We start from the raw sequence: 12,185 nt of genomic DNA, 5'->3' as shown, positions 1-12,185 counted from the left end.
GTAATTAGATTTGTAGTTGCGCTCATTCGGCGGCGAACCTTTAATTTCGTTAATTTAGATTTGATTTTGATAACATGTTTGAACAGTTAACGGCATCGGCGTCTACAAAGATTAATTTAATGGGAGATTACTAAGGCACGTTTTAACTAATCTGAGTGTATTTTATTTATGCTGCGGTTCTGTTTCAAAATTTACCAAGTACTCGATATTGATATTACAAAGTGTACACTGAGAGAAAAGTACAACAAAAACGCACTTAGAATTACAAAAAAAAAACTTAATCCGGGGACAAGGAGAGTTAACTAATAGGAACAAATTGACTTTTGCAATTTCTATTATCTGTTTGTTGAAATTATATTTGGGATTACTGAGCTGTTTGTAGAAATAAATAAACTTTACAGAAATAGTGAAACGTCCATAATTATTACTAAAACTTCATTTTTCCCCCAGTACAGAACTGTTTTTAATTCCTGGTGATGATTTTTCTCTCAGTGTAGGATCAGGAATTCCCAGTTTTCTGTGATCCATTGTCAACAACAACTGGGAACCGTAGTATAGATACTTACTTAAATATTTATGCCAAGTCAGTCAAAAATCAAATTTCTCCTACAGTTAAAGTAAGGATTTTTGTTCTGATCATTTTGCACTATGTTAAATCATTGGGTTGGGACATTGGGTTTAAAAAAATGTTGGTTATTCCCACTAGTTACCACCAAGTTTTTACTATTAGTAACTACTGGGATTTTTTTTCGCTCCCGTTACAGCTTACAGGCTCCATCCGGTAAATAAGTAGACTTCATTTATTATAGAGGGCGATGAGTGTTTGTACTCGTACCTATTGAAATAAGAAGCTAGGAAACCTCTTATTTACTTACATTTAAGAAGATACAATCTAAGATGAGCTGTTTCACATTTTATGTAATGAATTTAGGGATTTATTTTGTCGATGTCATCATTTCACGTCACTATTTTTGGTAGATATTGTATTTAAATCTGCCCTATTTTTTTGAGGCACCCTACTCGTATCATTTACCTGTAGTGTGTAGTGTATTTGGCTGCTTGTACCGTGCTAGGTAACTATTAACGGAATGTAAACTATGACGGGGAATGCAAACTCTATTACGGTTTGTTGACAACTTTTAATTCAAGCTTACGGTGACCCCTTCATGCTGCATCCTCAATAATGTAGTTAGATCGGGTTGATAAATGACATGAAATATCGATTGGGGTGAGCGCGTCGTGGCGTGGTGAGTGTGAGAATAAAAATAAATAAGTACTCGTAGCGTTACTTGACGGAGAGCTCGAAGAGAAGAAGACAAGGAGACAAGTCCTCCAATAATCGTAAGTAATTTATTTTGTTTTTAATATTGACTCCGTTCTGCAAAGGATATGTAAATAGGTGTATGACCATACCGGCCACGCTTGTATGTCCGGCCGTGTTGGGCCAGAATATTTCCCGCTAACCTTGTCCGCTTCTACAGCTATCTACCTACGTGTGCAGTGGAAAGGTGACTCAGTAATTGAAACAATCAGGTATTTTCCGTTCCATATAATTCGTTATTACGCATACATACATAATTATGTACAAAATATCATTCAATATAATTTTATAAAAGTAACAAAAAGCCACAAAGATAGAAAGAGGCTGACGCACTTGCACTTGAAGTGTTCCTAAACGAAGAAGAGATCGGAGGAAGGAAGAGACGACCGAGCGGAGATCTAGCGTGTGACGGGCGCGGCTCGCCAGGAGCGCGGGTCACGGGCTAGCGCTGCGCTCGCGCCGCCGGGAGGGGAGGGGAAGGGATTCACCAGTGCTGCTGGGGAGCGTGCTGCGGGGGCGCGGCGTGGGCGGCCTGCTGGTGGGCGGCTAAGTGAGCGGCGCGCGCCGCGGCCACCTCGGGGGTGTCCAGGATACCGGAGCCATCGTTGGCCAGTCTGATCTGAGCGGCCTGGTGTTGGGGGGCACCCTGCCAGGAGGGAGCACCGTTCCACTGGTTGTGGGCGGGAGCGGCGTTCCACTGCTGGGCGGGGGCGGCGTTCCACTGGTTGTGGGCGGGAGCAGCGTTCCACTGCTGGGCGGGGGCGGCGGATTTGGCGGCGGACAGGGCGGCGAGGTGAGCGGCGCGGGCCTGCGCTACTTCAGGGGTCTCGGCGACGGGGGCGGGAGCGGGGCCGGCGGCGTTCCAGGCGGGAGCCGCGTTCCACTGGTTGTGAGCGGGAGCAGCGTTCCACTGCTGGGCGGGAGCAGCATTCCACTGGTTGTGAGCGGGGGCGTTCCACTGCTGGGCGGGGGCGGCGTTCCATTTGGGCTGCTCAGCGCGCTGCCAGTACTCTTCGCTGTCCCAGCGGGGATCGTATGAGCCATCGTCCTGGGGGTTGGGGTTGTTCTGGGCGGCCTGTTGCAGGGCCGAGAGGTGGGCGGCGCGGGCCTGCGCTACCTCGGGGGTGTCGAGGATGTTGCGGCCATCCTGGGACAGCGCGATGTTGGCCGGGGGACCAGCCCAGCCCTGGCTAGCCTGAGCTCCGCACGCCAACGCCAAGCAAGCGAATACAATCTGTGAAAAACAGAACCATTACTAAAATGAACTTGTAATTATCCAGTCGCGGTGCATGTAACCGAAGGATAAATGGTTGTTTCTTGCATTCAGGTGTTGATTTTGTGTTTGATCGAAAACCTACAGTGTTACTTAAATCGCAGCAGTTGTAATAACCGCGGCAATAGTTATTATTTATTGTACCAACTAGCGAGATAATATTCCGAGCTACTCGCCCGCACCGTGTCTAATTGCTAGCTGCCTCTCGTTATACAAAACGAGTTGTGGGTACCTATCTGGATTTAGTATAATTCTAGTAGTCTGATAAGTCGCCCTCGATAGTCAGGTGTCTGTTGTCTCGCAATTCAGGTACTTTATGTTCGTGTAATTTATACGATATAATAGGCGCAAAAAGGATATAAAGATAATCCACTCATAAACTAGAAGTTATCTAAGAAAATATTAAGTTATGTTGGTAATTGGAATTATATGATAGAATAGGTATAAAGAGGATATAAAAATAATGTTCATTCATATTCTACTCTATGAATGAACATTATTTTTATATCCTCTTTATAGGTACCTATGTTATCTAACAAAATATTAAATTATATTGGTAACTAAATATGAGCTTAATGTTTAAGTTTAGTGACTTATAACTTACTTAAAGCCCTCGAGCAGCCTTTGTTACAAAAGCTAGTACATTTATTTTAATGTATGCAAACAACCCAGATAAAGCTGAACTGGGTGCTGTCAGTGATATGGAATGCGCGAGGTAAAAAGGTCAATTATAAATTTATGTCTGACCATCGATGCCAGTTTATTTATACCTATAATGGGGGCTTTTAAAAATGATATTAAAATGGAGTTACTGAATGGATGCGATGCGAACTTTAACTGCAATTGGTCACCAAATATGGATCGATAAAAAATGTCTTGATATTGTTAAACATTTCATTGACCGCGATTTCATACTTGATAGCACCCGTCAAACAAAAATGTACAATCGATTATTCACCGGTTTCAAGACAATTTTTTTAACAAAAATTAAAGTTACATCTGAGTGAAAATTATATAATATTGTTTATTTTTAAACAAGTTCATAGCCAAAGTTAGGTATTTTCATATACACAGTAGGTATATTTAATGTCAATATTATTCATTTATATGATTAGTGTGTATTTAAGTAGCATAAATATATGTAAATCAATGTAAATATACTAATGCTTGGTCATGACAATGTTTATGTTCTAGTTTGCGTCCATTCTTGCACATTAGTCACAATATCAGTTGAGAAATATTGTAGTTACAATTTGATGAAACTTTAACTACTTATACTAAAAAAACCGGGCAAGTGCGAGTCGGACTCGCGCACGAAGGGTTCCGTACCATAATGCAAAAAAAGGCAAAACAAAAAACGGTCACCCATCCAAGTACTGACCCCGCCCGACGTTGCTTAACTTCGGTCAAAAATCACGTTTGTTGTATGGGAGCCCCACTTAAATCTTTATTTTATTCTGTTTTTAATATTTGTTGTTATAGCGGCAACAGAAATACATCATCTGTGAAAATTTCAACTGTCTAGCTATCACGGTTCGTGAGATACAGCCTGGTGACAGACGGACGGACGGACGGACGGACGGACAGCAGAGTCTTATTGTTAGTAATAGGGTCCCGTTTTACCCTTTGGGTACGAAACCCTAAAAAAGAGGAACCAATATAAGTATCTACGAAAAACCATGATTGTCTTATTCTTCACATCGAATTTCAAGCCTACGTTAGGTACGTTACTACTTCTTTCCGCGAGGGCATATTATTTATTTTTACTAACTTTACGTTAACTTCACTTCCGCCTGGACAATTAACTCAAATCTCGAGAGTAGGTTTTTACTTAAGTGCCTATTTCTGTTTCAACGTATTGTTAGTACTTATGACTCACGACAGTTCGAATTAGACTAAGTATTTCTATTTGTTGGTTTGATTTGAAGAAATACGTCTTTCTTGCTTTTACAAACTCATTTAATTTAAAGTCTTTTGTATTGATGTCTTCCAGAATTTATAGAACTAAGTATACAGAATTAATAGTCTTCAAGTTTATAGTTTCAAGTAAATAAATTTCGTTTAATTTGAATATAACGTTGCTCAAAGTGTGAACGAAATAGTTAAGCTTGATTAAGAGTTTATTTACGAGGCAATGAAATTTAATGAGATGAGAGCATAGGTAAAGAATTTGCGGCGAGCGTAAGTTCAGGCTCGCGTAATGATGTCAGGGCTTGTGGTCGCGATCTCGACCAGGCCCTAGGTTTGATCTAGATCTAGCCTCATATTGCCATTGGGCACCGACCACAAGCTCAGAAGTATATATTAATTATATACGAGTGAGCTCCTATTAGGAATTCTTGCTACTGATCTCGAAGCCACATTTATGCTGGTGGTCCATAACATATACCTACTATGGAAATAGGGCTAGACACATAATCGAATTGCAGATTTATGTACTTGTTTCTACATAGCGGCAGATTTACACGTTTACACGCAAAGCCTTATAAGTGCCGATCAATTTCCAATAAGCTATACAGATACAGATATAACGTATACAGAGAGGTAAAGAAATTTTAGTATTTTTTTCTGTCTGTAATATGAATAACGATTAGATATTAACAGCCTCCTAGCCTAGTCGATAATGACCCTCGCGTGACCATGCCTACGACGCAGAGGACCCGGGTTCGGATGGATCGTAAATCGGATCGATATAAGAACGATACATGACGTTAATTGAAGAGCACACGATCGCGTGCGCCGTTGCATAATAGTTGAATTAAAATTAATTTAGAACGAATTTTTGTGACGCGCTTAACTCTAAGTTTTAAGAGACACTAATTTGAAATAAATATATAACTGTTAAACTAAATGCGAGTTAAGTAATCCACGTCCGTTCTTGCGCGTGACGTTACAAAACGTGTGATTAAAATCGCGGACACTCGCTTCTCACAAAACGTAGAGTTCATCCTTGAATTTCCAACTGTGGTGAAATTAATGTAGACAAATAATTAAAATATATTGTCCTGGAACCAGGCCAAAGTGATAAACATCTAAACAATAGGCAATTTTAATTATGAAACGTTCTGATTTCAATTAATTCGGTCGCGATAATAGGAAGTACACGAATACGAGTAGTAAGCGACAATGAACTTCAAGTTGCAAAATGAACAAAAAATGACACAGGCGTGGTGGCATGCGCTCTAAAGTACTGGTACGAATTACAAGATGTAGCGGTTTTAAGAATTTGTATCGACAACAGCTCCATGAATCTTGCTTGAATCGAAATTTGGAAGAGATTTATTTTGCTTACAAGTTGGTAATGAACTTTACAGATTTGATCGAGTTGTAACTTCTTAATGAGTGTAAAAACGCGTCCGCCTCCGCTCTTGCGCATTTCCAATAAAAGTAAGTCAGCGAGTGAACGGCGCCAAGGTCCGAAGGCCGGCCCAAGGTCGCGGAGCAGGAAGCCAGCCTTCCGGACTTGCCTCCACACTGACTGACCCTCATATGTCAAGTTGGCATTTGCTTTCTATGAGACTGCAATTGCATTTCCTATTTTTGACAAACGCAGCTAGAATACAATAGCTGTAGGTAATTGAAGCTCCATGTAAATCATGGTCAGGGGGGGGCGCTTTTTGAATTTCGTACCTCGATTTCGTCACACGAAAATCGGTGGAAAATGGTGATGTGCAAATTTTTGGAATACGAGATAGAAATTTGGAATCGAGTGGTATTGACTACTCTTTTTCGATTCTATTAGTAGAATTTAAAGGCCTAGTAGTGGTTATATTATTGAACGAAATACACGAAATCGAGCTGTCGAAATTCAAACATCGGCCCCCAGAACAAAAATTTCTTACTTGACATGACACGATAGTGTTGCCTACGTAAGCGAGTGCAAGTACGTGACTGTTTTTTTAAAGATTTTAATCTCGATGCCATGTTGCGGCCACATGCAATATAAAGTTTGGCAGCTATTCAATTAAAATTCTTGTTAATTATCTCCATTTCCTTATTAAACATACTTCCTTTATATTTCGGAAGGTTGCAATAAACATTCGCATGCATAGCGACGTAATTTAGCAAACGAGTAAACAAAGTTAGAAAATACTAGTTAGGTCGCGAAGTTTCAGTTCAAAAAGCCCCGACTTTAGTCAATATTGGCAAAATAAAGTGAGACATTCAAGTGTTAACTACAACATAAATCGCACCAGCCGTACTGCCTTATTACCCACGGGTTATTGAATTTTTCATGCTACCACCATTTATCTTAATACGTTCGTATAATTTTACAAGGGATAAAGAAGGTAATGTCGTATTTATCGAGCCGAAGTACTTTTTAATGCTATGAGATATCGACGACCGACCTTCTTAAAAGTTGTTTGCATTTAAAGTAATGGCTGATGCAACTCTCCCACGCGATGCGTCATGCGTGGACAAATTTAGAGATAAGATGCTGATAAACAAAGACAGGTAATATTAACTAGGATTTAGATTTCAGCGTAACCTATTGCTCTAACTCTAACACTGGCCATTGGTGGGTGTTTTACGTATAATTTATAATTAGGATATCGATTAAACTGCCGCGGGGCGGTGCGTGGGCACCGGGCATGCCCTTCTAAATCGGTGCGCACTGGAATGCAGACAAAAAGCGCCAGTGAGCGGCGAGGCTGGCGACACCCGAGCTGCAGCCGCATTCGAATTATAAAAATCTGTTATTGATTATTATTTGACATTACTCTCAGTACAGCTCACCAACATATAGGCAAGTGCGTGCCAGGTGCACTGCAAATAATATATTATCAAATCAAAATCAGATAACTAAAAGTTGGAAAGCCGCTTTAAGCCAGGTCCCGTGCAGCGAGCGCTGGGTGCGCCGGCGCCGATATACGCTGACAAAGTTGCCCATCCCGACGCAGTCGTCGTCATCAACCAATCAGGCTACACTGATTAAATTCATCTGATAATGCAGTCGAAATAGAAATGTTACTACAAACAATAGACACATTGAAATAGCATCAATAAATAAAGATTGTATCTGAGCGAAACTAATTCAAGCGACATGAAATTGTCATTAAAATAATAATAAAGATATCGCGGCTTGGATTATAATATTGGACACTATGTTTGAGAAGGCGGCCCGGGTTAATCTGTTGACAATTGTTGAGGTAAATTGAGCATGAAAAGGCTGGACAGAAACTAGACAGCTCGTTTACTAACACGATGCGTGGGAGGTGCGAACTTAGCTATCATGTACGCCCATAGTGCCAGTTTGAATTCCTAATGTGCAACTCTGGCTGAAATCGCTGTCAATGTCAGCCAGTTGTCACTTTTTTTGGGAAGTGTCATGTCATAAGTTGTATTTGTTTTAGTTGCCAGTACTTCTACTAACGAAATATATGCACAATTTCCTAAAATTCTCACGTTTTGAAATAGAAACGGCAATTTACAATTCGTCGTTAAAACGCAATTAGGTATGATTTAAATATCTAGGTGGTCGTAAGTTATTTTAAAGTTGATTTAATGAACGCTGGAAGGCAATAATTTGCATTTAAACATTATCGACAATCTTATCTGATCCTATTTACCTTTAAAGAACTGGGGAGGTTACATTTGGAGACAATTGAAATGAGGAATGTAATATTTCATTTAATTTGGTGCTTGTTACCGATGAATTAAATTTGATCTCATTAAATTTAAGTAGTGCAATGTCATTGTCAAGTTATTTATAGCAAGTGAAGGTTGTTTTTACTGGCACAATGACTCTGAACTGCTCGCTATGGATTATGAAATTAATTTCAAGCCGATCGGGCGTAAGCCATCGCTTTATTTGTATCTTCTATCTATCCTTTATTTTTCCGGCAATAAGTTGATGATTCTAGCTTTCCATGTGTAGCAGAAACAACTTCTCTAATATGGATTACTGTGATGTTATTTTTCTTTCATCTGTCAATATCCTTGCCCGTTAATCCTTTCTTGTCCTGACAATGGTGGTACAATGATGACTATGCATTTATAAGGACATGTCGCCCTTGCCTTAAAGATCAATATCTCGGCAATTGGTCAACTTTCAATGACATTGGTGCGGAAACGGGTCGGGTTTCGTTTTGTACTCGTTTTCCGAACACCTTAACCGCATTAGTTATTGTTATTGCAAAAAATGTATACTTTACTAGCTCTTACTCAACTTTATTTCTTTGTAGCGTGCGTACCTATGTTAAAAATAGACCTCTTTCGCAGTATCTATTTAAGGAAGTTCATGTTGATGAAAAACTTTTAGAACATGGGTTATTCAAGTACAAAATGGTTGTCTAATGTAATTATGTCACGTTTATGTAATGGAATGTTAATTAATCGACAATTGAATGGAAATAGAGCAAGTGAAGATGGAAAGGAGGTAGATAAACGTAATTAGTAGTTAGATGCTCGGCAAGAAACTAGTGAAGCTTGGTATCTTTCATCTTTTAGTGTTGTACTCGAAGCTGTCGTTAATGTTACATTCACAAGATAGTTACATTTTTAATTTACATTAATATCGATCATAACAAATATTTACATAACGTAAGGTACCTGACAAAAAGCTGTCACCAAATACGGAAATAAAATTTATAATGAAGCTTTATAAGTGGATCTTGAACTTTTTGGTGGTGCATTTCTTTTTTACATGTATTAAATAAATTAGCCAACAAGTTGCTTATCCTTAGCACTCTTCGTAAAAGTTTCACGGAGACGTGAAAAATAGTATATTTACAACATATGATAGTCAAGTTATGATTTTATAGAGCATAAATGTTTTGAATTGTAAATGTCTGACTGACAATGACCTGCGCGTGCGCCGACCTCACGTGCCGCGTCGCTAACTTTTTAATTTTCGACACAGGCCTAGTTGTTCACGTTCTGCCGGTTAACGACATAATTATGACAATGTGCATTAACTTTACTAATGAATATTTTGTAATGCATATAATGTGATCATTGTTTACAATAGTTTACATTAGCGCTCGTAAAGTCACTTTATGTAGATTTTCATTTATGTTGCCATAAAGTAGGTACTTTAGGTGATATGTTATGAATATTGGATAAGTTTAAATATATTGACATTCGTAAAACTTTGTCTGATGAGTAAAATTTAACGAAAAATGAAAATGTACAACAGAAAACACAAAATATGAACTGACATGCAATCTAAGTACATTTTTTTAAATTAATAATTTAATTTTAAAAAATGATTAGAAAGTTATAATTTATATAAGTATATTAGTCTGTGATATGATGTTGAATGAAAACTTAGAGGTGTTAATGAAAAGTGTTAAGTAGCAAGAAAATAAAAGCGGGAGGTATTCGAAATCGTTTTGTGATAGTGATTGAAAAATGTGGTTGCCATATAATATAACGCAAGTGGATATACTCGTATGACCACTTCGTCTTTTTGATGCTAAATAATGCATTTCCGACAACAAGATAGCAACTAACTATGATGAAAATGTTCATCTATAGTAAGAACTGTCTTTAACGAGATCTTTTGCTCTGTTTTATTACCAGAATATATTATCAATTGCAAGATATGAAATAAAATAAAAAACAATAAAGAAATGAAATTGAATTATGACATTTATGGATTAAACACATGGAGCATTCAATTGTTTATCGTTAAGAAATGTATTATGTTTGATCAGAATTGATTGCTTTGTTATATTGTTAGAAGAACAAGCAGAACCAATAAGATTGAGTAGAGGTCAGGTATCCTGCGGTGCCTGGCGTAACAAGCAAGTTGGGCAAGGCAGAACAAAGTGCGCTACAACTGGTTCCCAGTATCTGATTTAACAACAATAAATTGAGTTATCGCAAACCGAAACTGCCGCTCGAACACCGTTAATCATTCGAACGGAACCATAGAATTTGCATAAGTGATCTACGACACATCATTAGATCAATATAGATCATTGCTAACTGTCCGATTGTATCGAGCCCCGAGGCATATTTAATTAACTTATTCACACATGTCACTGTCCATTTAGATTATGATTAATATGTTTTCGAATAGAAGCTTTTAGTACTCACCATGGGATTCATTTTTGAAAGGATTTTAGCACAGAAGTGAAAGAGAGAGATAGTTTTAGATTATTTAGCGAGTTTCGATAAATAGCGCTGCTGGAAGACTAGAATCTTCCAGGACTCGCTATATTGAAGTGCAACTTGCGTCTGTGGCGAATGAGGGCGGGAGCGGGCTTATATAGTTGGGCAGGTAGGGGGTAGGGGAGGGGGCGCGCCCGCGCCGCGCGCGTGAAAGTACTGGGACTACAATATGCCATTGATAATAGCTGAATATCAACACATTTCAATGGCAGTGCGTAACCATGTGGCCGTCCGTTGCATTTTCGGTGATTTTTGACAGTCGCGCATGTTTCATTGACTTTTCGGAATCGTGTTCGTATAGGTTCGTAGTGGCAAATATTGATTATTAGGTTTCTGTGAATTTAATTTTTCCTTTTACTATTTATGTTTTGTGATTATGTATTAAACGTAAGTTTAAAAGAATATTAATGTTGTTTTATTTTATGGCACATATTTGTTGTTTTTTTAAGGCGAAGAGTTTAATTATTTAGTTTAAAATATTTAACTATTTGGATCTAAACATATACAAGTACTTTAGATATTGTTATGTCAACTTAAGCTTCATGCTAAAATCTTTACAAGTCTTTTGTTGAAATTTGCATTTAATTCTTTATTTAAATTTTAATTATTGCATTATGAACTTATAACATTACTTGTTATATATTTTTGCGATTTTAATAGTATTACTATCTAAAATTAATGATTTCCGATTTATTTTTATAAACCGTGTAATTGATACAATTTATAATTACCAAATCTTAATTCGTTCTTGAAATACGTGACATTGACGTAAACTGAGCCTATATTTCAGTAGGTTTATTGTAAGATACGAAAACGTGGTATGGTAAAGTGTCTCACTTTCAGTGGTAATAGAAAAGAAAAGTGGAGATTTGTAGATGTGTAACGACAACATTTGATTGTGGTTAAAATAACACCAATTATTTGAGCGGCATGGAGAAGAAAAGGGGCGGAGAGTATGTAGTTGCGTAGCCGCGTAGCGCGCGTAGCAATGCTACGGGTGCGTTGATATTTGTTGTGCAGTGGGTGCTGCCTTTACGCCGTATTTTATATAGGGCAAATTAATTTATTGGGCCCTTAACCTTTTGAACGCCACAGACGGCAATTGACGTCAACGCAAAATCGTGACAACGTCGCCAAAGACGGCATTTGACGTCGATCGATTTTTGATGAAAATCTAGTGAAAAACACAGTAGGTTGGCATTATTTATTCACAAAACTTATATATAAACTATTCAGTGGTACGGCAAATGGATGCGCCGTTTGGCGTTCAAAAGGTTAAGGAAAACTGTCTCAAATTCTCTGTTTTTTTTTGTTATCGTAGTAATAAGAATTCCAGAAAATTGAGCTGTCTGAACGATTTAAGGCAGGTTCCTCTAAAAATATACCAAGAAAATGCTACGACATTACAGATGCTCCTTCATGATTGTTAAAAATAATAGAATCTGATGTGTTAAAAAACTTGTTTAATTATAT

The 12,185-nt window shown here is 38.3% G+C and overlaps 1 protein-coding gene across 1 annotated transcript; it reads right to left on the bottom strand.

Annotated features, from left to right (window-relative positions):
- Window positions 1-1,534: 1,534 nt before the first annotated feature.
- LOC134674598 (pupal cuticle protein-like) lies at window positions 1,535-10,805 on the bottom strand. Its single transcript, XM_063532711.1, has 2 exons — window positions 10,638-10,805; window positions 1,535-2,555 (listed from the first exon to the last, which is right to left on the bottom strand). Exons 1-2 carry the CDS (start codon window positions 10,647-10,649, stop codon window positions 1,806-1,808), a joined length of 762 nt encoding a protein of 253 aa, XP_063388781.1. The 5' UTR covers window positions 10,650-10,805; the 3' UTR covers window positions 1,535-1,805.
- Between the last annotated feature and the right edge of the window lie 1,380 nt (window positions 10,806-12,185).

This window comes from Cydia fagiglandana, chromosome 20 (assembly GCF_963556715.1).
Source record: "Cydia fagiglandana chromosome 20, ilCydFagi1.1, whole genome shotgun sequence".
NCBI lineage: Eukaryota > Metazoa > Arthropoda > Insecta > Lepidoptera > Tortricidae > Cydia > Cydia fagiglandana.
The sequence above is the reverse complement of the archived record's forward strand: the minus strand, read 5'-3'. Positions and strand labels throughout refer to the sequence as shown.